Genomic DNA, 27500 nt, shown 5'->3' on the forward strand with positions numbered 1-27500 from the left:
TTAGCGGAGTTGATAACAGAGGGTCGTTAAGAGAAGCCTGCATGCAGTAGGCAAAGGAGTAATGTTTGCTGGCGGGGGACGTGCGGCGATTAACCTGTGCGGTAGTGAAAAGGAGTTAAAGAGAAGGAAGTGTGCGGATGCGGAAAGAATGGAATAATTGTGGTAGGCTGCCGGCTGAGTAGTTTGGTGAATGTTTGGTGTGGGTCCGGCGTTGCCGATTGGATGGTGGTGCTGCAGTGTGAGTCAGATAAAAAAAAAAAAAAAACAAGGAGTAGGATCCAATGGGACTAACTGGCATGTATAGACGCGTGTAATGCAAAAGGGCTGTTTTTGGTTGCATCTCTCGCTTATGGCCGTACCACCCTGAACACGCCCGATCTCGTCTGATCTTGGAAGCTAAGCAGGGTAGGGTCTGGTTAGTACTTGGATGGGAGACCACCTGGGAATACCAGGTGCTGTAAGCTTTTCTCACTTTTACTTTATACAGGGGGCGCTCCACTTCACAATTAATTTAAATCTATCACTCCCCTTCCATTTTACTATTTTATATATATATATATATTTTTTTTTCTCTCATTCATAATGGCAGCTTTTAGAAACCGTTTTACTCTAAATACTTCCTGGTAATTCTAGGTGCTGTAAGCTGTTCGTGCCTTTATTCCACCAGGGCGCGATCTTCTCACAAACTTGAAGACTGTCACTCCCCATTCACGTTTTACAACTTATTGTTAATGATAAAGAGACAGCTTTTTACACACAGTTTTAAACAAAGTACTGATATTATTCCTCTTCAACTCACCGCTTTGTTTTCTATGCAAAAACCACTTCGCCACAGAAGACTCGATATTATTGGCATAGCAAGTTCTGCTCTTCTCCTTTCAAAACTTGCTAAAAGCTGTATTTAAAAGAACAGATTGGCCGGGGTAATTCACACCCTTCAATGCCAGCTTAATGTTTAGGTTAGTGGGAATCACAGAGGAATTAGGGATGGAAACTTCTTTGCTGGTGGTAGAAGCGGTCTGGTGAATTTTTAGAGAGAAGAGGCCGTCGATGTTTGAATGTAGAAAATTGTTCTGGCTGCAGCCTGCAGTATGGACTTGTTGGTGTGTGTAGCTCCCAGTGTTCTGACAGCGCGACGTTTTGGGGAAGCATGTGATTCAGCAGCTACCAGTGGGCTTCGTGCGGCGGAGATTTTGTGGCTGTTCGCGGAGTTGATAACAGAGGGTCGTTAAGAGAAGCCTACATGCAGTAGGCAAAGGAGTAATGTTTGCCGGCGTGGGACGTGCGGCGATTAACCTGTGCGGTAGTGAAAAGGAGTTAAAAAGAAGGAAGTGTGCGGATGCGGAAAGAATGGAATAATTGTGGTAGGCTGCCGGCTGAGTAGTTTGGTGAATGTTTGGTGTGGGTCCGGCGCTGCCGATTGGATGGTGGTGCTGCAGTGTGAGTCAGATAAAAAAAAAAAAAAAACCAGGAGTAGGATCCAATGGGACTAACTGGCATGTATAGACGCGTGTAATGCAAAAGGGCTGTTTTTGGTAGCATCTTTAGCTTACGGCCATACCACCCTGAACACGCCCGATCTCGTCTGATCTCGGAAGCTAAGCAGGGTAGGGTCTGGTTAGTACTTGGATGGGAGACCACCTGGGAATACCAGGTGCTGTAAGCTTTTCTCACTTTTACTTTATACAGGGGGCGCTCCACTTCACGATTAATTTAAATCTATCACTCCCCTTCCATTTTACTATTTTATATATATATATATATTTTTTTCTCTCATTCATAAAGGCAGCTTTTACACACCGTTTTACTCTAAATACTTCCTGGTAATTCTAGGTGCTGTAAGCTCTTCGTGCCTTTATTCCACCAGGGCGCGATCTTCTCACAAACTTGAAGACTGTCACTCCCCATTCACGTTTTACAACTTATTGTTAATGATAAAGAGACAGCTTTTTACACACAGTTTTAAACAAAGTACTGATATTATTCCTCTTCAACTGACCGCTTTGTTTTCTATGCAAAAACCACTTCGCCACAGAAGACTCGATATTATTGGCATAGCAAGTTCTGCTCTTCTCCTTTCAAAACTTGCTAAAAGCTGTATTTAAAAGAACAGATTGGCCGGGGTAATTCACACCCTTCAATGCCAGCTTAATGTTTAGGTTAGTGGGAATCACAGAGGAATTAGGGATGGAAACTTCTTTGCTGGTGGTAGAAGCGGTCTGGTGAATTTTTAGAGAGAAGAGGCCGTCGATGTTTGAATGTAGAAAATTGTTCTGGCTGCAGCCTGCATTATGGACTTGTTGGTGTGTGTAGCTCCCAGTGTTCTGACAGCGTGACGTTTTGGGGAAGCATGTGATTCAGCAGCTACCAGTGGGCTTCGTGCGGCGGAGATTTTGTGGCTGTTAGCGGAGTTGATAACAGAGGGTCGTTAAGAGAAGCCTGCATGCAGTAGGCAAAGGAGTAATGTTTGCCGGCGGGGGACGTGCGGCGATTAACCTGTGCGGTAGTGAAAAGGAGTTAAAAAGAAGGAAGTGTGCGGATGCGGAAAGAATGGAATAATTGTGGTAGGCTGCCGGCTGAGTAGTTTGGTGAATGTTTGGTGTGGGTCCGGCGCTGCCGATTGGATGGTGGTGCTGCAGTGTGAGTCAGATAAAAAAAAAAAAAACAGGAGTAGGATCCAATGGGACTAACTGGCATGTATAGACGCGTGTAATGCAAAAGGGCTGTTTTTGGTCACGTCTCTCGCTTATGGCCATACCTCCCTGAACACGCCCGATCTCATCCGATCTCGGAAGCCAAGCAGGGTAGGGTCTGGTTAGTACTTTGATGGGAGACCTCCTGGGAATACCAGGTGATGTAAGCTTTTCTCACTTTTACTTTATACAGGGGGCGCTCCACTTCACGATTAATTTAAATCTATCACTCCCCTTCCATTTTACTATTTTATATATATATATATTTTTCTCTCTTTCATAAAGGCAGCTTTTACACACCGTTTTACTCTAAATATCCATCCATCCATCCATTTTCCAAACCGCTTATCCTATTGGGTCGCTGGGGGTCCGGAGCCTATTCCGGAATCAATGGGCACGAGGCAGGGAACAACCCAGGATGGGGGGCCAGCCCATCACAGTCACTCTAAATACTTCCTGGTAATTCTAGGTGCTGTAAGCTGTTCGTGCCTTTATTCCACCAGGGCGCGATCTTCTCATAAACTTGAAGACTGTCACTCCCCATTCACGTTTTACAACTTATTGTTAATGATAAAGAGACAGCTTTTTACACACAGTTTTAAACAAAGTACTGATATTATTCCTCTTCAACTGACCGCTTTGTTTTCTATGCAAAAACCACTTCGCCACAGAAGACTCGATATTATTGGCCTAGCAAGTTCTGCTCTTCACCTTTCAAAACTTGCTAAAAGCTGTATTTAAAAGAACAGATTGGCCGGGGTAATTCACACCCTTCAATGCCAGCTTAATGTTTAGGTTAGTGGGAATCACAGAGGAATTAGGGATGGAAACTTCTTTGCTGGTGGTAGAAGCGGTCTGGTGAATTTTTAGAGAGAAGAGGCCGTCGATGTTTGAATGTAGAAAATTGTTCTGGCTGCAGCCTGCATTATGGACTTGTTGGTGTGTGTAGCTCCCAGTGTTCTGACAGCGTGACGTTTTGGGGAAGCATGTGATTCAGCAGCTACCAGTGGGCTTCGTGCGGCGGAGATTTTGTGGCTGTTAGCGGAGTTGATAACAGAGGGTCGTTAAGAGAAGCCTGCATGCAGTAGGCAAAGGAGTAATGTTTGCCGGCGGGGGACGTGCGGCGATTAACCTGTGCGGTAGTGAAAAGGAGTTAAAAAGAAGGAAGTGTGCGGATGCGGAAAGAATGGAATAATTGTGGTAGGCTGCCGGCTGAGTAGTTTGGTGAATGTTTGGTGTGGGTCCGGCGCTGCCGATTGGATGGTGGTGCTGCAGTGTGAGTCAGATAAAAAAAAAAAATAACAGGAGTAGGATCCAATGGGACTAACTGGCATGTATAGACGCGTGTAATGCAAAAGGGCTGTTTTTGGTCACGTCTCTCGCTTATGGCCATACCTCCCTGAACACGCCCGATCTCATCCGATCTCGGAAGCCAAACAGGGTAGGGTCTGGTTAGTACTTTGATGGGAGACCTCCTGGGAATACCAGGTGATGTAAGCTTTTCTCACTTTTACTTTATACAGGGGGGCGCTCCACTTCACGATTAATTTAAATCTATCACTCCCCTTCCATTTTACTATTTTATATATATATATATTTTTTTCTCTCATTCATAAAGGCAGCTTTTACACACCGTTTTACTCTAAATACTTCCTGGTAATTCTAGGTGCTGTAAGCTGTTCGTGCCTTTATTCCACCAGGGCGCGATCTTCTCACAAACTTGAAGACTGTCACTCCCCATTCACGTTTTACAACTTATTGTTAATGATAAAGAGACAGCTTTTTACACACAGTTTTAAACAAAGTACTGATATTATTCCTCTTCAACTGACCGCTTTGTTTTCTATGCAAAAACCACTTCGCCACAGAAGACTCGATATTATTGGCATAGCAAGTTCTGCTCTTCTCCTTTCAAAACTTGCTAAAAGCTGTATTTAAAAGAACAGATTGGCCGGGGTAATTCACACCCTTCAATGCCAGCTTAATGTTTAGGTTAGTGGGAATCACAGAGGAATTAGGGATGGAAACTTCTTTGCTGGTGGTAGAAGCGGTCTGGTGAATTTTTAGAGAGAAGAGGCCGTCGATGTTTGAATGTAGAAAATAGTTCTGGCTGCAGCCTGCAGTATGGACTTGTTGGTGTGTGTAGCTCCCAGTGTTCTGACAGCGCGACGTTTTGGGGAATCATGTGATTCAGCAGCTACCAGTGGGCTTTGTGCGGCGGAGATTTTGTGGCTGTTAGCGGAGTTGATAACAGAGGGTCGTTAAGAGAAGCCTGCATGCAGTAGGCAAAGGAGTAATGTTTGCCGGCGGGGGACGTGCGGCGATTAACCTGTGCGGTAGTGAAAAGGAGTTAAAAAGAAGGAAGTGTGCAGATGCGGAAAGAATGGAATAATTGTGGTAGGCTGCCGGCTGAGTAGTTTGGTGAATGTTTGGTGTGGGTCCGGCGCTGCCGATTGGATGGTGGTGCTGCAGTGTGAGTCAGATAAAAAAAAAAAAAAAAACCAGGAGTAGGATCCAATGGGACTAACTGGCATGTATAGACGCGTGTAATGCAAAAGGGCTGTTTTTGGTCGCGTCTCTCGCTTATGGCCATACCACCCTGAACACACCCGATCTCATCCGATCTCAGAAGCCAAGCAGGGTAGGGTCTGGTTAGTACTTGGATGGGACACATCCTGGGAATACCAGGTGCTGTAAGCTTTTCTCACTTTTACTTTATACAGGGGGCGCTCCACTTCACGATTAATTTAAATCTATCACTCCCCTTCCATTTTACTATTTTATATATATATTGTTAGGTTGAAGAAACTGTTATTAATCATTTTGTTATCACTCCTGTATGATCAGCAATGAATGTAAATATGTATATATATTATTTTGTTTTCCCCTAGCCTCATACTTTAGATTATATTAATAATAGCATTCCCACCTTAGCAAAACCAGAACTTTCTCTCACCTCCCTATTACTCTTGCGCCTCCCACTGACTATAAATAAAGGAGTCAAGGGGAACCACCCTTTGTAACACATTCTGCTGTAGTTTGCATTGCAGAGAGTGTGGGTACCCTTGCAAGTAAAACTGTAACCTGTGTGTGTCTCATAAATGTGGAGTTGGGGTGGAAACGCCGGGCGCTTTCCCCAACATAGAATTTGGTCCTTCGAGCCGGATCCGAGGAACCCCGAAGACGTCTCCAGTACGCCGAGAGAAGCGACACCGAAGTCTGTCGACAGCCACTCGAAGTCGGGTGCAAGAAAGACCTGTGATGTGAATTCGTCATCAGGCCGGTGGTTAGAACTGCGCTCGACGTCTGGTGATGTCTGAAGGACCTCGGTGACGGAACAGAGAGCACACTATACAGGTGAGAAACATGGCACCTAAGTGAATAGGTGGCCAAGTGAGAGATACGGCACCTAAATAAGTAGGTGGCCAAGACATGCATGTGGTTGAGGTTAGCCGAAATTAACCGGGAGAGAAAGTAGGCGTTATTGGAAATATATATATTGATGTATGTGGATGTGTTTTTATAGGTTTTAGATTAACCTACACGATCCACCCTAAAAGCAACAACATACTGGTGACTGAAGGATAAAGGACGGGTTTCATCCCTGAAAACTAACACCGCTGCTCTAATAGTGAACAGTAGAAGGCCGTGTTGGTGTCCTCCTGAGGTCTCATGCCAGGGACTTGCTTTTAGGATTTTTTATGTTTTGTAGTGTATTCAATAAAAGGTAACAATGGGAAAAAATCTGAGTAAACAAATCAAACTAGAGGGAGATGAGAAGTTTATGGAAGGATATAAACCAGGATCAGGACAAATAAGTAGTCAGAGATGGAGGAAAAAACATGGGTTTGAAGGAAAACTCCATACTCCAGACATATTAAAGTTACAGGGAAACTTAAAACTGGAGATGTTACAGACTACCAATAATAAAAAAGGCCAAGATAGAAAAAAGGAATACGTTTTCTCTGATGCATGGTTAGAACAGAGTAAACTAAGAGATAATAAGAGACAACAGAAAAAGGGAAATAAGGAGAAAAAACTCCAGGTGGCTTTAATCACACTAGACGAAGAAACGGCAGCAAGACCTTCTGCCCCTCCAGCTCCTCCACCGCCCCCACAAATTCCGGTGCCTGCACCGGCGCTGGTTCCAGCCACAGATAGACAAGAAGCAGGGGGGGGGGTGGAACCATCTCGCATGTTAACTCGAGGGTCTGATCCCTCTCTATATCCTGTAAAAGATTTGGCCACAGCTAAAGTACAATGGCATCCAAAAAATAACACAGAACAAGAGGAGGTAGAATGGCAGTGTCCCCTCGTAGAAGTGGCAAATCCAAATCGAGGGCCAAATAATGCAGGACCCGAAACTATGTTAGTATATAGACCCTGGACCGCTGAGGATAGAACAGCGGCTTTAAAAGGAATACCCCCGGTTGAAGAAGGGGTACCCGAGTTTTGGACTGCCATCCTAGAATTACAAAGTAGTTTTCATTTGAACGGCAGGGAAATGTACCGATGCCTAAGACAGTTGTTTACCCATAAATGGGGACGTGTGGCAGGCGACTTCACTGGACACGGTGCCAATAATGATGAAGTCTTAGCACATGACTCGCAGGAACTCATACAAGCATTACGAGACTTGCGAAACAGGGTAGAGACAGCCTTCGTAAGACGCGCAGATTATGGGCGAATAGCGCAGTGCAAACAAAAAGATGGAGAGGAACCTGAGGATTTTATGGATAGGATGCGAGTGGTGTTCAGGGGAAATTCAGGAATTCCTCACGACGAGGAAGACGGAGGAGTGTATCAGCAACAATTAAAACGAGCTTTTGTCGCAGGCCTAAAGCCTGAATTGCGAAAATATCTCGACAAACATTGGGTACATCAGAATACTGGCTCAGCCCAACAAGCCTTAGAATATGCCCAACACGCACAGAAAGCGCAGAAACAGCAAAAGACAGATACAATATTCAGCGCCTCTGACGTGGTAGCGCTAGTGCAAACGATCCCTCGGGGACGCGGGGGATTCAGAGGTAGAGGAAGAGGAAGATTTAGAGGCCGAGGAAGATTTAGAAATAAACAAACAGGAGGGTTTTCACAGGAAACAGAGTGTTGGACATGCGGGAAACCTGGACATTTAAGCAGGGACTGCAGGTCAGGGAAGCGACCATTTAATCCAAACTCCACCGAAAATGACCAATGACCCTCCTCGGAGACCCCTGTTGCCGACACTATCCGAGGTGAAACAGAGGTCATTTTAAGGGAAGAAACGGAGGTTACCTTACAAGACCTCCTGGATGAGGAAATAGATTTGCAAGCAGTATGTCAGCTATTAGCAGAAAGGCAGTGGGGAACTTTGCCAAGTCGGAAATTAATCATAAATGGCAAAGTATACGAATGCCTGTGTGATACTGGAGCCTGTAGGACTGTCCTAACCTCCAGTCCTCCTGAAGTCACATACTCCTCATCTGTCATAAATATAAAAACAGCAGGAGGCCAAACAGACAGTCATCAGCTAACAAACCCAGTTGCAGTAAAAGATAAGGAAACTGGGATTGAATGTCAAGCACAAGTGTTAATAAGCCCTTCTTGCCCTGTCAATCTGTTAGGCCGTGACCTTATGGTACAGATGGGCATTAGTGTAGTTGCCACAAACTCTGGCATGAAGGCAATCATAAATGAGGAAGCCTATGTTGTGCAAGGAACCGGAGCACCACAATATTACTGGTCACTGGACCTAGGGGGAACTGCACAGACACGAGAATTGTTGCGAAAAACTAGAGAAAAGCAGTCCCCTAAACAAACCCAGTTCATGCCTGACGATGCCTTACACGTCACTATGTGGTACAAAGGCACCCCAGGACCAGATTATGCCTATGACAAAACGTTTCATGCCCTCCAAGACACTTGTATTACCTTACAACATTTGTATGTTAACTCCACTACTGGCTTTTCTGCTGCCTCAGTCATCTTATCTAATAAACAACAGGCTGTGTTCAGAGGGGAAACACCACACGTATCTCTATCAAAACCACCTCAGATGCAGTGGAGGGATGTAGAGATGTTCTTACGAGATTCCATGCACAGTTACAATGACTACCAACCCGTACCTGGCTCCTGTTGGAGCTATGACAAAAAACACAATGTGTGGCGGTTCCCTTTGGGATGGAGAGTTCAAACCACTCTCACCACACACTTGCAGGACCCAACCTGACAAATTTTTTCTGTTCTGGAGGGGGGATCATGTCCAGATCTAGATCGCCTCCCGGAAGGGTTGTGGTCGTCCTCCCCCACTGATGTAGGACTGGTAAAGGGGTTCCCACCATACAAAGTAATTGTGAAATCAGAACACCGCCCGGTAGTTAGACAATACCCGTTAAAACCTGAGGCAGAGAAAGGTATAGCCCCTGTAGTGCAGGATATGTTGGCATCAGGAATATTGCGAGAGGCTCCTGAGGCCACTTGCAATACTCCTATCTTCCCTGTCCAGAAGGGACATACAGGGAAATGGCGCATGGTGCAGGATTTAAGACCAGTTAATAACATAGTGCAACACGCAGCACCAGACGTGCCCAACCCACACTTATTGCTCAACTCATTAACCCCTGATAAAAGTTACTTCTCAGTAGTTGATCTCAGTAATGCATTTTTCTCAGTACCATTGCACTCTGATTCTCAACATTTATTTGGTTTCACCTATAAGGAAAAAAAATACACATATACTAGACTCCCTCAAGGGTTTTCAGAAAGTCCACATGTATATACCATGGCCCTTAGATATTCTATGAGTACCTGTAAAATACCATCCCATAGTCAAGTGCTACTGTATGTAGATGATATATTAATTGCTTCAGATACAAAACAGCATTGTAAGGAAGCCACACTGTTGGTGTTACAGCATTTATATGATACAGGACATAAAGCATCAAAACAAAAATTACAATATTGCAGGGAGGAAGTTATATATCTTGGACATAAACTCTCCCAACAAGGTCGATCATTATTAGAAACTAGAAAACAGGCAATACAAGAGGCACCAAAGCCAAAGACTAAACAGCAAATGATGTCCTTCTTAGGACTTTGTAATTATTGCAGAGAATGGCTACCTGATTATGCTGCACTCGTTCAACCTCTGCAAACCTTAATTTATGGGAAAGACATGGCCTTAAAAGATAAAATTCAGTGGACAAAAGAAGGAGAATTGGCATTCACAAACTTAAAAATGATGCTACAAACAAATGTGATACTTGCCTTACCAGATTATCAACAACCATTTACCTTATGTGTTGATGCTAATCAAGGTTATATGAAAGCGGTATTAACACAGCCGTTCGGGACAAAGGAAAGACCACTAGCATTCTATTCTAAACGATTAGATGCAGTAGCAGCTGGTTTTCCACAATGTTTGCAAGCATGTGCAGCTGCTGCAGAAGCAGTAAAATTATCAGCAGAATTAGTGTTGTGTCACCCACTCACCCTGAAGGTGCCACATTCAGTTTCATTAGTTTTACTGCAGACGCCGCTTCCGTTCCTCACACATGCTAGACATCTGACCTTAGTCTCACTCCTGCTTTCACAGTCAAACATTACTATACAGCGATGTGGTCCTCTTAACCCTAGCACCCTTCTTCCGACAACGGAAGATGGAGAGCCACATTCGTGCAAAGCAGTTGTGGAAGAGCAAACAAAACCCAGAGCAGATATTTTACAGACCCCAATATCAGATTCAATGGTTGTTTATGTAGATGGATCAGCATCAAAAAATGATATGGGAAAAAATAAGGTCGGGTATGCTGTAGTTACGTCCACTGAAGTGTTAGAGGCCAATGCACTCCCACCTGCTTGTTCAGCACAAGCGGCTGAACTCTATGCTGTAATTAGGGCATGCGAGCTATTCAAAAATAAGTCACTTACTATATACACTGATAGTCAATATGTGTTTGGAGCTGTTCATCACCATGCAAGAGTGTGGAAAAATAGAGGTTTTAAAACATCGCAGGGAACGTCTCTAACTCACACAAACTTACTACTTAGATTATTAGATGTTGTACAATTACCGACTCGCCTTGCACTGTGCAAATGTAAAGCACACCAAACCGATGCTTCCACAATAGCTAAAGGAAACAACTTTGCAGATAAAACTGCCAAAGAAGCGGCCCTGAAACAGCCCACCTTATCAGTGGCAGACATTCTTTTCATAGATAGTGATGTGCTGTGTGATGCACAGATTCATGCTCCTAAAACAGAAATACAGAGTTGGATCAAGAGAGGAGCAATACAGCAAGGGAAAGTTTACTATATGAATGACAAGCCCATCCTACCAAAAAACTTATACAAAACAGCTGCCTTAGTGAGCCATGGAAATACTCATGTCTCAACAGGAGGGATGGTACATATTATCCAGCAATACTTTTATGCTATAAATTTTTCTGATTATGCAAAGCAATTTTGTAGAACATGCTTAATTTGCTGTAAACATAATGCACAGGGTAACATGAGACCAAAACGTGGCCAGTTCCCTGTAGCTGAGTACCCGTTTCAAGTTGTACATATGGATTTTATTGAATTATCTTGGTCACAAGGGAAGAAGTACTGTCTAGTCATTATAGACACCTTTTCTAAGTGGGTAGAAATATACCCTGTAAAGCACTGTGATGCAATGACTGTTGCAAAATGTTTGGTAGGCCATTATTTCCCTACTTATGGCATACCTCATATTATAAGATCAGACAATGGGACTCATTTTGTAAATCAGACCATGTCCCTTTGTTCACAAGCATTAGGTTTTACGCTTAAGAATCATTGTGCTTATCACCCTCAGAGTGCAGGCTTAGTGGAGAGAACTAACGGCACTATTAAAACAAGGCTCAGAAAAACAATGGAAGAGACAAAAAGGCCGTGGCCAGAATGTTTGTCTCTAGTAAAATTGTGGATGAGAATAACTCCCATTCCTGCAGGATTAACACCTTTTGAGATAGTGTACGGAAGGCCGTATCCTCTAGCAACCGAAATGAGTGATATAGGGAAAGCGGACAGAGAAAATACATTGGCTAATTGGATGCGAAAGTTGCTATCATCACAACAAAAACATAGCCCCAGTAGTCTGCCAGTAAATTCTGTTTCTAATCAACAGGATAACTTGCAGCCAGGGGATTGGATCCTGGTCAAGGTCCTGTTGCGGAAGGAGTGGAGCACACCCCGGTGGGACGGTCCTTATCAAGTCCTCCTCACAACACCAACAGCTGTGAAAATAGCAGAACGACCTTCCTGGATACACAAAAGTCACTGTAAACCCATCAAGCCCTTATCAGAGGCCTCAGCGACAGAGTAGCAGTGGAAGTCCGCTACAAAGGCACAGTAACCAATAGGGTGCTGCTGTCTCAACCCGGTGAAGAAAACAACTGAACTGCACTCTATTAGGATGGCTCTGACGGGGTGGGGATGTGGTAAGGTGACTCTAGGGGTCATTCTTGTTGTTGGACTTGTATGGTTGTCCTTGCTCCCACTAGCTCCATTGCAACACCTACGGCGATGGACCCATGACGACTTCCATCTGCGCCCATTGCCTGCTGACCACTCACACCCGTTCATGAAGAACTACTGGTATCGATATGTACATGACACTATAACAGCAAAAAATGTGACGAATTGCTATGTTTGTTCTGTGATGCCTACTCATAGTGAAGGACCCACTGTATATGGAAAACCCATGAATATGTCCCAGGCCAAATGTGCTGCATCTTTTGCAGGTATAGGGTACCAAAGTATTGTTTCACTTATATTTTCCGTAGATGGAGACTATGTTAATATCACCACTAATGGGTCAGGTAATATTACTGTAAAAACTGTTGTGCAAGATGCCACAGGAATATACCCAGATGACCCTGGGTTCCAAAACGGCACATGTCTCCAAGACTTTTGGGTGGATTTCAACGTAACTAAAACCAATGTATCATTCCCCTTTTCTGTCCTAATATATCAAGACCCAACCACATATAATCATTCAGTCTGCTACAAACAGAATAATGGTACTAGGTGGATCGGAGGCAATACCACGAATTGTCATACGACCTTCGTTAGCAGCATGTACGGCTCTCCTGTCTCGTTCTTGGGGCCCAGTAATGGAACTTATTGGGTGGACGGTGTGGCTTGGTTATGCGGACCTCGTGCATACTTTGTCCTACCACCGAACTGGTTTGGAGTGTGCGCTCCTATTTTTGTTTCAGATCACACCTTCCTGATAGCACAGGGAAGTAAGGTTTCCATCAGAAGCAGGAGGAAGCGTTCGATATCAATACAACCCCATGACAGTTTGTGGGGAACAGACGTACCCCCTGAACATAAACTGTGGGGAACAGGCAGTAAAGTTGCGCTGTCCCTATTCCCCTGGGCAGGAGTCGGAAAGCTCATGCTACGAGTAGAAACTCTAAATTATAGACTAGGTCTTTTCATAAATAGTTCGATACTAATTGATCAACAACAAAACGAACAATTGGACATAACCAGACAGATGGTTGTCCAGAACCGTATGGCATTAGACCTACTGACAGCTGCACAAGGAGGAGTATGTGTCCTCCTGAATCAAACGTGCTGCACTTACATTCCTGACAACGTGCACTCACCTAATATGACAATTGCCCTCGACCGCCTCCGTGACTTACAAAAAGTGATGACCATGGACAGTCAACCGCAGTCCTCCTGGCTGGACTGGTTTGTTACAGGAACATGGTGGTCCATACTGATGAAAATGTGCCTACCTTTTGTTTTGTTTTTTATTTTGTTTTTCTGTTGTTTTATAACTGTTATACCATGTTTGAAAATGTTTATTAATCAAGCTCTTAATGCTGCTTTTCGGACACACAGTACAATGTTTCTCTCCCTTACTCAGAATATGGAGACAGAGCCTGTTTCCAGCGATAGCGATGAAGAAGACATGTAATTCATAATGACGGCTGAGCCGAAAGCACCCGTGCAGGGCTCGGACCTGAAGTAACGGAATTAGATGTTTTTCTATGATAAACAGGAGGAATGACTCCTGTTGGTTTTCTGTACTCCACAGTTAGGATGATGATGATGTGATCTAAATGACAGTTGTACTGGAAATGCTTTTGCAACTTGTACAATACTGATGTTTTTGATCATACTGTCATGATAAACAGGAGGGACTGTTAGGTTGAAGAAACTGTTATTAATCATTTTGTTATCACTCCTGTATGATCAGCAATGAATGTAAATATGTATATATATTATTTTGTTTTCCCCTAGCCTCATACTTTAGATTATATTAATAATAGCATTCCCACCTTAGCAAAACCAGAACTTTCTCTCACCTCCCTATTACTCTTGCGCCTCCCACTGACTATAAATAAAGGAGTCAAGGGGAACCACCCTTTGTAACACATTCTGCTGTAGTTTGCATTGCAGAGAGTGTGGGTACCCTTGCAAGTAAAACTGTAACCTGTGTGTGTCTCATAAATGTGGAGTTGGGGTGGAAACGCCGGGCGCTTTCCCCAACATATATATATTTTTCTCTCATTCATAAAGGCAGCTTTTAGAAACCGTTTTACTCTAAATACTTCCTGGTAATTCTAGGTGCTGTAAGCTCTTCGTGCCTTTATTCCACCAGGGCGCGATCTTCTCACAAACTTGAAGACTGTCACTCCCCATTCACGTTTTACAACTTATTGTTAATGATAAAGAGACAGCTTTTTACACACAGTTTTAAACAAAGTACTGATATTATTCCTCTTCAACTGACCGCTTTGTTTTCTATGCAAAAACCACTTCGCCACAGAAGACTCGATATTATTGGCATAGCAAGTTCTGCTCTTCTCCTTTCAAAACTTGCTAAAAGCTGTATTTAAAAGAACAGATTGGCCGGGGTAATTCACACCCTTCAATGCCAGCTTAATGTTTAGGTTAGTGGGAATCACAGAGGAATTAGGGATGGAAACTTCTTTGCTGGTGGTAGAAGCGGTCTGGTGAATTTTTAGAGAGAAGAGGCCGTCGATGTTTGAATGTAGAAAATTGTTCTGGCTGCAGCCTGCATTATGGACTTGTTGGTGTGTGTAGCTCCCAGTGTTCTGACAGCGTGACGTTTTGGGGAAGCATGTGATTCAGCAGCTACCAGTGGGCTTCGTGCGGCGGAGATTTTGTGGCTGTTAGCGGAGTTGATAACAGAGGGTCGTTAAGAGAAGCCTGCATGCAGTAGGCAAAGGAGTAATGTTTGCCGGCGGGGGACGTGCGGCGATTAACCTGTGCGGTAGTGAAAAGGAGTTAAAAAGAAGGAAGTGTGCGGATGCGGAAAGAATGGAATAATTGTGGTAGGCTGCCGGCTGAGTAGTTTGGTGAATGTTTGGTGTGGGTCCGGCGCTGCCGATTGGATGGTGGTGCTGCAGTGTGAGTCAGATAAAAAAAAAAAAAAACAGGAGTAGGATCCAATGGGACTAACTGGCATGTATAGACGCGTGTAGTGCAAAAGGGCTGTTTTTGGTCACGTCTCTCGCTTATGGCCATACCTCCCTGAACACGCCCGATCTCATCCGATCTCGGAAGCCAAGCAGGGTAGGGTCTGGTTAGTACTTGGATGGGAGACCTCCTGGGAATACCAGGTGCTGTAAGCTTTTCTCACTTTTACTTTATACAGGGGGCGCTCCACTTCACGATTAATTTAAATCTATCACTCCCCTTCCATTTTACTATTTTATATATATATATATTTTTTTTCTCTCATTCATAAAGGCAGCTTTTAGAAACCGTTTTACTCTAAATACTTCCTGGTAATTCTAGGTGCTGTAAGCTGTTCGTGCCTTTATTCCACCAGGGCGCGATCTTCTCACAAACTTGAAGACTGTCACTCCCCATTCACGTTTTACAACTTATTGTTAATGATAAAGAGACAGCTTTTTACACACAGTTTTAAACAAAGTACTGATATTATTCCTCTTCAACTGACCGCTTTGTTTTCTATGCAAAAACCACTTCGCCACAGAAGACTCGATATTATTGGCATAGCAAGTTCTGCTCTTCTCCTTTCAAAACTTGCTAAAAGCTGTATTTAAAAGAACAGATTGGCCGGGGTAATTCACACCCTTCAATGCCAGCTTAATGTTTAGGTTAGTGGGAATCACAGAGGAATTAGGGATGGAAACTTCTTTGCTGGTGGTAGAAGCGGTCTGCTGAATTTTTAGAGAGAAGAGGACGTCGATGTTTGAATGTAGAAAATTGTTCTGGCTGCAGCCTGCAGTATGGACTTGTTGGTGTGTGTAGCTCCCAGTGTTCTGACAGCGCGACGTTTTGGGGAAGCATGTGATTCAGCAGCTACCAGTGGGCTTCGTGCGGCGGAGATTTTGTGGCTGTTAGCGGAGTTGATAACAGAGGGTCGTTAAGAGAAGCCTGCATGCAGTAGGCAAAGGCGTAATGTTTGCCGGCGGGGGACGTGCGGCGATTAACCTGTGCGGTAGTGAAAAGGAGTTAAAAAGAAGGAAGTGTGCGGATGCGGAAAGAATGGAATAATTGTGGTAGGCTGCCGGCTGAGTAGTTTGGTGAATGTTTGGTGTGGGTCCGGCGTTGCCGATTGGATGGTGGGGCTGCAGTGTGAGTCAGATAAAAAAAAAAAAAACATTAGTAGGATCCAATGGGACCAACTGGCATGTATAGAGGCGTGTAATGCAAAAGGGCTGTTTTTGGTAGCGTCTCTCGCTTATGGCCATGCCCGCCTGAACACGCCTGATCTCATCCGATCTCGGAAGCCAATCAGGGTAGGGTCTGGTTAGTACTTGGATGGGAGACCTCCTGGGAATACCAGGTGCTGTAAGCTTTTCTCACTTTTACTTTATACAGGGGGCGCTCCACTTCACGATTAATTTAAATCTAGCACTCCCCTACCATTTTACTATTTTATATATATATTTTTTTTCTCTCTTTCATAAAGCCAGCTTTTAGAAACCGTTTTACTCTAAATACTTCCTGGTAATTCTAGGTGCTGTAAGCTGTTCGTGCCTTTATTCCACCAGGGCGCGATCTTCTCACAAACTTGAAGACTGTCACTCCCAATTCACGTTTTACAACTTATTGTTAATGATAAAGAGACAGCTTTTTACACACAGTTTTAAACAAAGTACTGATATTATTCCTCTTCAACAGACCGCTTTGTTTTCTATGCAAAAACCACTTTGCCACAGAAGACTCGATATTATTGGCATAGCAAGTTCTGCTCTTCTCCTTTCAAAACTTGCTAAAAGCTGTATTTAAAAGAACAGATTGGCCGGGGTAATTCACACCCTTCAATGCCAGCTTAATGTTTAGGTTAGTGGGAATCACAGAGGAATTAGGGATGGAAACTTCTTTGCTGGTGGTAGAAGCGGTCTGGTGAATTTTTAGAGAGAAGAGGCCGTCGATGTTTGAATGTATAAAATTGTTCTGGCTGCAGCCTGCAGTATGGACTTGTTGGTGTGTGTAGCTCCCAGTGTTCTGACAGCGCGACGTTTTGGGGAAGCATGTGATTCAGCAGCTACCAGTGGGCTTCGTGCAGCGGAGATTTTGTGGCTGTTAGCGGAGTTGATAACAGAGGGTCGTTAAGAGAAGCCTGCATGCAGTAGGCAAAGGAGTAATGTTTGCCGGCGGTGGACGTGCGGCGAATAACCTGTGCGGTAGTGAAAAGGAGTTAAAAAGAAGGAAGTGTGCGGATGCGGAAAGAATGGAATAATTGTGGTAGGCTGCCGGCTGAGTAGTTTGGTGAATGTTTGGTGTGGGTCCGGCGCTGCCGATTGGATGGTGGGGCTGCAGTGTGAGTCAGATAAAAAAAAAAAAAGAACATTAGTAGGATCCAATGGGACCAACTGGCATGTATAGAGGCGTGTAATGCAAAAGGGCTGTTTTTGGTAGCATCTCTCGCTTACGGCCATACCACCCTGAACACGCCCGATCTCATCTGATCTCGGAAGCCAAGCAAGGTAGGGTCTGGTTAGTACTTGGATGGGAGACCTCCTGGGCATACCAGGTGCTTTAAGCTTTTCTCACTTTTACTTTATACAGGGGGCGCTCCACTTCACGATTAATATAAATCTAGCACTCCCCTTCCATTTTACTATTTTATATATATATTTTTTTTCTCTCTTTCATAAAGCCAGCTTTTAGAAACCGTTTTACTCTAAATACTTCCTGGTAATTCTAGGTGCTGTAAGCTGTTCGTGCCTTTATTCCACCAGGGCGCGATCTTCTCACAAACTTGAAGACTGTCACTCCCCATTCACGTTTTACAACTTATTGTTAATGATAAAGAGACAGCTTTTTACACACAGTTTTAAACAAAGTACTGATATCATTCCTCTTCAACTGACCGCTTTGTTTTCTATGCAAAAACCACTTTGCCACAGAAGACTCGATATTATTGGCATAGCAAGTTCTGCTCTTCTCCTTTCAAAACTTGCTAAAAGCTGTATTTAAAAGAACAGATTGGCCGGGGTAATTCACACCCTTCAATGCCAGCTTAATGTTTAGGTTAGTGGGAATCACAGAGGAATTAGGGATGGAAACTTCTTTGCTGGTGGTAGAAGCGGTCTGGTGAATTTTTAGAGAGAAGAGGCCGTCGATGTTTGAATGTAGAAAATTGTTCTGGCTGCAGCCTGCAGTATGGACTTATTGGTGTGTGTAGCTCCCAGTGTTCTGACAGCGCGACGTTTTGGGGAAGCATGTGATTCAGCAGCTACCAGTGGGCTTCGTGCGGCGGAGATTTTGTGGCTGTTAGCGGAGTTGATAACAGAGGGTCGTTAAGAGAAGCCTGCATGCAGTAGGCAAAGGCGTAATGTTTGCCGGCGGGGGACGTGCGGCGATTAACCTGTGCGGTAGTGAAAAGGAGTTAAAAAGAAGGAAGTGTGCGGATGCGGAAAGAATGGAATAATTGTGGTAGGCTGCCGGCTGAGTAGTTTGGTGAATGTTTGGTATGGGTCCGGCGCTGCCGATTGGATGGTGGGGCTGCAGTGTGAGTCAGATAAAAAAAAAAAAAAGAACATTAGTAGGATCCAATGGGACCAACTGGCATGTATAGAGGCGTGTAATGCAAAAGGGCTGTTTTTGGTAGCATCTCTCGCTTACGGCCATACCACCCTGAACACGCCCGATCTCGTCTGATCTCAGAAGCCAAGCAGGGTAGGGTCTGGTTAGTACTTGGATGTGAGACCTCCTGGGCATACCAGGTGCTGTAAGCTTTTCTCACTTTTACTTTATACAGGGGGCGCTCCACTTCACGATTAATTTAAAACTAGCACTCCCCTTCCATTTTACTATTTTATATATATTTTTTTTTTCTCTCTTTCATAAAGCCAGCTTTTAGAAACCGTTTTACTCTAAATACTGCCTGGTAATTCTAGGTGCTGTAAGCTCTTCGTGCCTTTATTCCACCAGGGCGCGATCTTCTCACAAACTTGAAGACTGTCACTCCCCATTCACGTTTTACAACTTATTGTTAATGATAAAGAGACAGCTTTTTACACACAGTTTTAAACAAAGTACTGATATTATTCCTCTTCAACTGACCGCTTTGTTTTCTATGCAAAAACCACTTCGCCACAGAAGACTCGATATTATTGGCATAGCAAGGTCTGCTCTTCTCCTCCTTTCAAAACTTGCTAAAAGCTGTATTTAAAAGAACAGATTGGCCGGGGTAATTCACACCCTTCAATGCCAGCTTAATGTTTAGGTTAGTGGGAATCACAGAGGAATTAGGGATGGAAACTTCTTTGCTGGTGGTAGAAGCGGTCTGGTGAATTTTTAGAGAGAAGAGGCCGTCGATGTTTGAATGTAGAAAATTGTTCTGGCTGCAGCCTGCAGTATGGACTTGTTGGTGTGTGTAGCTCCCAGTGTTCTGACAGCGCGACGTTTTGGGGAAGCATGTGATTCAGCAGCTACCAGTGGGCTTCGTGCGGCGGAGATTTTGTGGCTGTTAGCGGAGTTGATAACAGAGGGTCGTTAAGAGAAGCCTGCATGCAGTAGGCAAAGGAGTAATGTTTGCCGGCGGGGGACGTGCGGCGATTAACCTGTGCGGTAGTGAAAAGGAGTTAAAAAGAAGGAAGTGTGCGGATGCGGAAAGAATGGAATAATTGTGGTAGGCTGCCGGCTGAGTAGTTTGGTAAATGTTTGGTGTGGGTCCGGCGCTGCCGATTGGATGGTGGGGCTGCAGTGTGAGTCAGATAAAAAAAAAAAAAAGAACATTAGTAGGATCCAATGGGACCAACTGGCATGTATAGAGGCGTGTAATGCAAAAGGGCTGTTTTTGGTAGCATCTCTCGCTTACGGCCATACCACCCTGAACACGCCCTATCTCGTCTGATCTCGGAAGCTAAGCAGGGTAGGGTCTGGTTAGTACTTGGATGGGAGACCTCCTGGGCATACCAGGTGCTGTAAGCTTTTCTCACTTTTACTTTATACAGGGGGCGCTCCACTTCACGATTAATTTAAATCTAGCACTCCCCTTCCATTTTACTATTTTATATATATATTTTTTTTCTCTCTTTCATAAAGCCAGCTTTTACACACCGTTTTACTCTAAATACTGCCTGGTAATTCTAGGTGCTGTAAGCTCTTCGTGCCTTTATTCCACCAGGGCGCGATCTTCTCACAAACTTGAAGACTGTCACTCCCCATTCACGTTTTACAACTTATTGTTAATGATAAAGAGACAGCTTTTTACACACAGTTTTAAACAAAGTACTGATATTATTCCTCTTCAACTGACCGCTTTGTTTTCTATGCAAAAACCACTTCGCCACAGAAGACTCGATATTATTGGCATAGCAAGTTCTGCTCTTCTCCTTTCAAAACTTGCTAAAAGCTGTATTTAAAAGAACAGATTGGCCGGGGTAATTCACACCCTTCAATGCCAGCTTAATGTTTAGGTTAGTGGGAATCACAGAGGAATTAGGGATGGAAACTTCTTTGCTGGTGGTAGAAGCGGTCTGGTGAATTTTTAGAGAGAAGAGGCCGTCGATGTTTGAATGTAGAAAATTGTTCTGGCTGCAGCCTGCAGTATGGACTTGTTGGTGTGTGTAGCTCCCAGTGTTCTGACAGCGCGACGTTTTGGAGAAGCATGTGATTCAGCAGCTAACAGTGGGCTTCGTGCGGCGGAGATTTTGTGGCTGTTAGCGGAGTTGATAACAGAGGGTCGTTAAGAGAAGCCTGCATGCAGTAGGCAAAGGAGTAATGTTTGCCGGCGGGGGACGTGCGGCGATTAACCTGTGCGGTAGTGAAAAGGAGTTAAAAAGAAGGAAGTGTGCGGATGCGGAAAGAATGGAATAATTGTGGTAGGCTGCCGGCTGAGTAGTTTGGTGAATGTTTGGTGTGGGTGCGGCGCTGCCGATTGGATGGTGGTGCTGCAGTGTGAGTCAGATAAAAAAAAAAAAAACAGGAGTAGGATCCAATGGGACTAACTGGCATGTATAGACGCGTGTAATGCAAAAGGGCTGTTTTTGGTAGCATCTCTCGCTTACGGCCATACCACCCTGAACACGCCCGATCTCGTCTGATCTCGGAAGCTAAGCAGGGTAGGGTCTGGTTAGTACTTGGATGGGAGACCTCCTGGGAATACCAGATGCTGTAAGCTTTTCTCACTTTTACTTTATACAGGGGGCGCTCCACTTCACGATTAATTTAAATCTATCACTCCCCTTCCATTTTACTATTTTATATATATTTTTTTTTTCTCTCATTCATAAAGGCAGCTTTTAGAAACTGTTTTACTCTAAATACTTCCTGGTAATTCTAGGTGCTGTAAGCTGTTCGTGCCTTTATTCCACCAGGGCGCGATCTTCTCACAAACTTGAAGACTGTCACTCCCCATTCACGTTTTACAACTTATTGTTAATGATAAAGAGACAGCTTTTTACACACAGTTTTAAACAAAGTACTGATATCATTCCTCTTCAACTGACCGCTTTGTTTTCTATGCAAAAACCACTTTGCCACAGAAGACTCGATATTATTGGCATAGCAAGTTCTGCTCTTCTCCTTTCAAAACTTGCTAAAAGCTGTATTTAAAAGAACAGATTGGCCGGGGTAATTCACACCCTTCAATGCCAGCTTAATGTTTAGGTTAGTGGGAATCACAGAGGAATTAGGGATGGAAACTTCTTTGCTGGTGGTAGAAGCGGTCTGGTGAATTTTTAGAGAGAAGAGGCCGTCGATGTTTGAATGTAGAAAATTGTTCTGGCTGCAGCCTGCAGTATGGACTTATTGGTGTGTGTAGCTCCCAGTGTTCTGACAGCGCGACGTTTTGGGGAAGCATGTGATTCAGCAGCTACCAGTGGGCTTCGTGCGGCGGAGATTTTGTGGCTGTTAGCGGAGTTGATAACAGAGGGTCGTTAAGAGAAGCCTGCATGCAGTAGGCAAAGGAGTAATGTTTGCCGGCGGGGGACGTGCGGCGATTAACCTGTGCGGTAGTGAAAAGGAGTTAAAAAGAAGGAAGTGTGCGGATGCGGAAAGAATGGAATAATTGTGGTAGGCTGCCGGCTGAGTAGTTTGGTGAATGTTTGGTGTGGGTCCGGCGCTGCCGATTGGATGGTGGGGCTGCAGTGTGAGTCAGATAAAAAAATAAAAAACCAGGAGTTGGATCCAATGGGACTAACTGGCATGTATAGACGCATGTAATGCAAAAGGGCTGTTTTTGGTAGCATCTCTCGCTTACGGCCATACCACCCTGAACACGCCCGATCTCGTCTGATCTCGGAAGCTAAGCAGCGTAGGGTCTGGTTAGTACTTGGATGGGAGACCACCTGGGAATACCAGGTGCTGTAAGCTTTTCTCACTTTTACTTTATACAGGGGGCGCTCCACTTCACGATTAATTTAAATCTATCACTCCCCTTCCATTTTACTATTTTATATATATATTTTTTTTTTTCTCTCATTCATAAAGGCAGCTTTTAGAAACCGTTTTACTCTAAATACTTCCTGGTAATTCTAGGTGCTGTAAGCTGTTCGTGCCTTTATTCCACCAGGGCGCGATCTTCTCACAAACTTGAAGACTGTCACTCCCCATTCACGTTTTACAACTTATTGTTAATGATAAAGAGACAGTTTTTTACACACAGTTTTAAACAAAGTACTGATATTATTCCTCTTCAACTGACCGCTTTGTTTTCTATGCAAAAACCACTTCGCCACAGAAGACTCGATATTATTGGCATAGCAAGTTCTGCTCTTCTCCTTTCAAAACTTGCTAAAAGCTGTATTTAAAAGAACAGATTGGCCGGGGTAATTCACACCCTTCAATGCCAGCTTAATGTTTAGGTTAGTGGGAATCACAGAGGAATTAGGGATGGAAACTTCTTTGCTGGTGGTAGAAGCGGTCTGGTGAATTTTTAGAGAGAAGAGGCCGTCGATGTTTGAATGTAGAAAATTGTTCTGGCTGCAGCCTGCAGTATGGACTTATTGGTGTGTGTAGCTCCCAGTGTTCTGACAGCGCGACGTTTTGGGGAAGCATGTGATTCAGCAGCTACCAGTGGGCTTCGTGCGGCGGAGATTTTGTGGCTGTTAGCGGAGTTGATAACAGAGGGTCGTTAAGAGAAGCCTGCATGCAGTAGGCAAAGGAGTAATGTTTGCCGGCGGGGGACGTGCGGCGATTAACCTGTGCGGTAGTGAAAAGGAGTTAAAAAGAAGGAAGTGTGCGGATGCGGAAAGAATGGAATAATTGTGGTAGGCTGCCGGCTGAGTAGTTTGGTGAATGTTTGGTGTGGGTCCGGCGCTGCCGATTGGATGGTGGGGCTGCAGTGTGAGTCAGATAAAAAAAATAAAAAACCAGGAGTTGGATCCAATGGGACTAACTGGCATGTATAGACGCGTGTAATGCAAAAGGGTTGTTTTTGGTAGCATCTCTCGCTTACGGCCATACCACCCTGAACACGCCCGATCTCATCTGATCTCGGAAGCTAAGCAGGGTAGGGTCTGGTTAGTACTTGGATGGGAGACCACCTGGGAATACCAGGTGCTGTAAGCTTTTCTCATTTTTACTTTATACAGGGGGCGCTCCACTTCACGATTAATTTAAATCTATCACTCCCCTTCCATTTTACTATTTTATATATATATTTTTTTTTCTCTCATTCATAAAGGCAGCTTTTAGAAACCGTTTTACTCTAAATACTTCCTGGTAATTCTAGGTGCTGTAAGCTGTTCGTGCCTTTATTCCACCAGGGCGCGATCTTCTCACAAACTTGAAGACTGTCACTCCCCATTCACGTTTTACAACTTATTGTTAATGATAAAGAGACAGCTTTTTACACACAGTTTTAAACAAAGTACTGATATCATTCCTCTTCAACTGACCGCTTTGTTTTCTATGCAAAAACCACTTTGCCACAGAAGACTCGATATTATTGGCATAGCAAGTTCTGCTCTTCTCCTTTCAAAACTTGCTAAAAGCTGTATTTAAAAGAACAGATTGGCCGGGGTAATTCACACCCTTCAATGCCAGCTTAATGTTTAGGTTAGTGGGAATCACAGAGGAATTAGGGATGGAAACTTCTTTGCTGGTGGTAGAAGCGGTCTGGTGAATTTTTAGAGAGAAGAGGCCGTCGATGTTTGAATGTAGAAAATTGTTCTGGCTGCAGCCTGCAGTATGGACTTATTGGTGTGTGTAGCTCCCAGTGTTCTGACAGCGCGACGTTTTGGGGAAGCATGTGATTCAGCAGCTACCAGTGGGCTTCGTGCGGCGGAGATTTTGTGGCTGTTAGCGGAGTTGATAACAGAGGGTCGTTAAGAGAAGCCTGCATGCAGTAGGCAAAGGAGTAATGTTTGCCGGCGGGGGACGTGCGGCGATTAACCTGTGCGGTAGTGAAAAGGAGTTAAAAAGAAGGAAGTGTGCGGATGCGGAAAGAATGGAATAATTGTGGTAGGCTGCCGGCTGAGTAGTTTGGTGAATGTTTGGTGTGGGTCCGGCGCTGCCGATTGGATGGTGGGGCTGCAGTGTGAGTCAGATAAAAAAAATAAAAAACCAGGAGTTGGATCCAATGGGACTAACTGGCATGTATAGACGCGTGTAATGCAAAAGGGCTGTTTTTGGTAGCATCTCTCGCTTACGGCCATACCACCCTGAACACGCCCGATCTCATCTGATCTCGGAAGCTAAGCAGGGTAGGGTCTGGTTAGTACTTGGATGGGAGACCACCTGGGAATACCAGGTGCTGTAAGCTTTTCTCATTTTTACTTTATACAGGGGGCGCTCCACTTCACGATTAATTTAAATCTATCACTCCCCTTCCATTTTACTATTTTATATATATATTTTTTTTTTCTCTCATTCATAAAGGCAGCTTTTAGAAACCGTTTTACTCTAAATACTTCCTGGTAATTCTAGGTGCTGTAAGCTGTTCGTGCCTTTATTCCACCAGGGCGCGATCTTCTCACAAACTTGAAGACTGTCACTCCCCATTCACGTTTTACAACTTATTGTTAATGATAAAGAGACAGCTTTTTACACACAGTTTTAAACAAAGTACTGATATCATTCCTCTTCAACTGACCGCTTTGTTTTCTATGCAAAAACCACTTTGCCACAGAAGACTCGATATTATTGGCATAGCAAGTTCTGCTCTTCTCCTTTCAAAACTTGCTAAAAGCTGTATTTAAAAGAACAGATTGGCCGGGGTAATTCACACCCTTCAATGCCAGCTTAATGTTTAGGTTAGTGGGAATCACAGAGGAATTAGGGATGGAAACTTCTTTGCTGGTGGTAGAAGCGGTCTGGTGAATTTTTAGAGAGAAGAGGCCGTCGATGTTTGAATGTAGAAAATTGTTCTGGCTGCAGCCTGCAGTATGGACTTATTGGTGTGTGTAGCTCCCAGTGTTCTGACAGCGCGACGTTTTGGGGAAGCATGTGATTCAGCAGCTACCAGTGGGCTTCGTGCGGCGGAGATTTTGTGGCTGTTAGCGGAGTTGATAACAGAGGGTCGTTAAGAGAAGCCTGCATGCAGTAGGCAAAGGAGTAATGTTTGCCGGCGGGGGACGTGCGGCGATTAACCTGTGCGGTAGTGAAAAGGAGTTAAAAAGAAGGAAGTGTGCGGATGCGGAAAGAATGGAATAATTGTGGTAGGCTGCCGGCTGAGTAGTTTGGTGAATGTTTGGTGTGGGTCCGGCGCTGCCGATTGGATGGTGGGGCTGCAGTGTGAGTCAGATAAAAAAAATAAAAAACCAGGAGTTGGATCCAATGGGACTAACTGGCATGTATAGACGCGTGTAATGCAAAAGGGCTGTTTTTGGTAGCATCTCTCGCTTACGGCCATACCACCCTGAACACGCCCGATCTCATCTGATCTCGGAAGCTAAGCAGGGTAGGGTCTGGTTAGTACTTGGATGGGAGACCACCTGGGAATACCAGGTGCTGTAAGCTTTTCTCATTTTTACTTTATACAGGGGGCGCTCCACTTCACGATTAATTTAAATCTATCACTCCCCTTCCATTTTACTATTTTATATATATATTTTTTTTTCTCTCATTCATAAAGGCAGCTTTTAGAAACCGTTTTACTCTAAATACTTCCTGGTAATTCTAGGTGCTGTAAGCTGTTCGTGCCTTTATTCCACCAGGGCGCGATCTTCTCACAAACTTGAAGACTGTCACTCCCCATTCACGTTTTACAACTTATTGTTAATGATAAAGAGACAGCTTTTTACACACAGTTTTAAACAAAGTACTGATATCATTCCTCTTCAACTGACCGCTTTGTTTTCTATGCAAAAACCACTTTGCCACAGAAGACTCGATATTATTGGCATAGCAAGTTCTGCTCTTCTCCTTTCAAAACTTGCTAAAAGCTGTATTTAAAAGAACAGATTGGCCGGGGTAATTCACACCCTTCAATGCCAGCTTAATGTTTAGGTTAGTGGGAATCACAGAGGAATTAGGGATGGAAACTTCTTTGCTGGTGGTAGAAGCGGTCTGGTGAATTTTTAGAGAGAAGAGGCCGTCGATGTTTGAATGTAGAAAATTGTTCTGGCTGCAGCCTGCAGTATGGACTTATTGGTGTGTGTAGCTCCCAGTGTTCTGACAGCGCGACGTTTTGGGGAAGCATGTGATTCAGCAGCTACCAGTGGGCTTCGTGCGGCGAAGATTTTGTGGCTGTTAGCGGAGTTGATAACAGAGGGTCGTTAAGAGAAGCCTGCATGCAGTAGGCAAAGGAGTAATGTTTGCCGGCGGGGGACGTGCGGCGATTAACCTGTGCGTTAGTGAAAAGGAGTTAAAAAGAAGGAAGTGTGCGGATGCGGAAAGAATGGAATAATTGTGGTAGGCTGCCGGCTGAGTAGTTTGGTGAATGTTTGGTGTGGGTCCGGCGCTGCCGATTGGATGGTGGGGCTGCAGTGTGAGTCAGATAAAAAAAATAAAAAACCAGGAGTTGGATCCAATGGGACTAACTGGCATGTATAGACGCGTGTAATGAAAAAGGGCTGTTTTTGGTAGCATCTCTCGCTTACGGCCATACCACCCTGAACACGCCCGATCTCGTCTGATCTCGGAAGCTAAGCAGGGTAGGGTCTGGTTAGTACTTGGATGGGAGACCACCTGGGAATACCAGGTGCTGTAAGCTTTTCTCACTTTTACTTTATACAGGGGGCGCTCCACTTCACGATTAATTTAAATCTATCACTCCCCTTCCATTTTACTATTTTATATATATTATTTTTTTTTCTCTCATTCATAAAGGCAGCTTTTAGAAACCGTTTTACTCTAAATACTTCCTGGTAATTCTAGGTGCTGTAAGCTGTTCGTGCCTTTATTCCACCAGGGCGCGATCTTCTGACAATCTTGAAGACTGTCACTCCA

General features: G+C 44.2%; 1 protein-coding gene and 16 non-coding genes across 17 annotated transcripts in view; all 17 read left to right on the forward strand.

The window, feature by feature from the left end:
* The first annotated feature begins 345 nt into the window (after positions 1-345).
* Positions 346-464, forward strand: LOC125735465 (5S ribosomal RNA). Its single transcript, XR_007394761.1, has one exon. It is a non-coding gene; the product is annotated as a 5S ribosomal RNA (ribosomal RNA).
* A 1083-nt stretch (positions 465-1547) lies between these two features.
* Positions 1548-1666, forward strand: LOC125736307 (5S ribosomal RNA). The gene has a single exon (XR_007395589.1). It is a non-coding gene; the product is annotated as a 5S ribosomal RNA (ribosomal RNA).
* A 1078-nt stretch (positions 1667-2744) lies between these two features.
* LOC125735417 (5S ribosomal RNA) lies at positions 2745-2863 on the forward strand. Its single transcript, XR_007394713.1, has one exon. It is a non-coding gene; the product is annotated as a 5S ribosomal RNA (ribosomal RNA).
* Positions 2864-4074: 1211 nt separating this feature from the next.
* LOC125736107 (5S ribosomal RNA) lies at positions 4075-4193 on the forward strand. The gene has a single exon (XR_007395390.1). It is a non-coding gene; the product is annotated as a 5S ribosomal RNA (ribosomal RNA).
* A 1081-nt stretch (positions 4194-5274) lies between these two features.
* On the forward strand, positions 5275-5393 carry LOC125729336 (5S ribosomal RNA). Its single transcript, XR_007389786.1, has one exon. It is a non-coding gene; the product is annotated as a 5S ribosomal RNA (ribosomal RNA).
* A 1033-nt stretch (positions 5394-6426) lies between these two features.
* Positions 6427-27500, forward strand: part of LOC125712214 (uncharacterized) — a 433528-nt gene continuing 412454 nt past the window's right edge. The window contains exon 1 of the mRNA XM_048982016.1: positions 6427-11859. Within this exon, the coding sequence (XP_048837973.1) occupies positions 6427-7893 (1467 nt within the window). The 3' untranslated portion in view covers positions 7894-11859. The remainder of the gene's footprint in view (positions 11860-27500) is intronic.
* Positions 15195-15313, forward strand: LOC125733264 (5S ribosomal RNA). Its single transcript, XR_007392614.1, has one exon. It is a non-coding gene; the product is annotated as a 5S ribosomal RNA (ribosomal RNA).
* Positions 16391-16509, forward strand: LOC125731166 (5S ribosomal RNA). The gene has a single exon (XR_007391449.1). It is a non-coding gene; the product is annotated as a 5S ribosomal RNA (ribosomal RNA).
* Positions 17585-17703, forward strand: LOC125730801 (5S ribosomal RNA). Its single transcript, XR_007391091.1, has one exon. It is a non-coding gene; the product is annotated as a 5S ribosomal RNA (ribosomal RNA).
* LOC125731251 (5S ribosomal RNA) lies at positions 18780-18898 on the forward strand. Its single transcript, XR_007391535.1, has one exon. It is a non-coding gene; the product is annotated as a 5S ribosomal RNA (ribosomal RNA).
* LOC125736542 (5S ribosomal RNA) lies at positions 19978-20096 on the forward strand. The gene has a single exon (XR_007395820.1). It is a non-coding gene; the product is annotated as a 5S ribosomal RNA (ribosomal RNA).
* Positions 21170-21288, forward strand: LOC125733326 (5S ribosomal RNA). The gene has a single exon (XR_007392673.1). It is a non-coding gene; the product is annotated as a 5S ribosomal RNA (ribosomal RNA).
* Positions 22363-22481, forward strand: LOC125734018 (5S ribosomal RNA). The gene has a single exon (XR_007393347.1). It is a non-coding gene; the product is annotated as a 5S ribosomal RNA (ribosomal RNA).
* Positions 23560-23678, forward strand: LOC125733546 (5S ribosomal RNA). The gene has a single exon (XR_007392888.1). It is a non-coding gene; the product is annotated as a 5S ribosomal RNA (ribosomal RNA).
* On the forward strand, positions 24755-24873 carry LOC125733558 (5S ribosomal RNA). Its single transcript, XR_007392899.1, has one exon. It is a non-coding gene; the product is annotated as a 5S ribosomal RNA (ribosomal RNA).
* LOC125733569 (5S ribosomal RNA) lies at positions 25951-26069 on the forward strand. Its single transcript, XR_007392910.1, has one exon. It is a non-coding gene; the product is annotated as a 5S ribosomal RNA (ribosomal RNA).
* Positions 27146-27264, forward strand: LOC125736319 (5S ribosomal RNA). The gene has a single exon (XR_007395600.1). It is a non-coding gene; the product is annotated as a 5S ribosomal RNA (ribosomal RNA).

Source organism: Brienomyrus brachyistius, chromosome 2 (genome assembly GCF_023856365.1).
Source record: "Brienomyrus brachyistius isolate T26 chromosome 2, BBRACH_0.4, whole genome shotgun sequence".
NCBI classification, from domain to species: Eukaryota; Metazoa; Chordata; class Actinopteri; order Osteoglossiformes; family Mormyridae; genus Brienomyrus; species Brienomyrus brachyistius.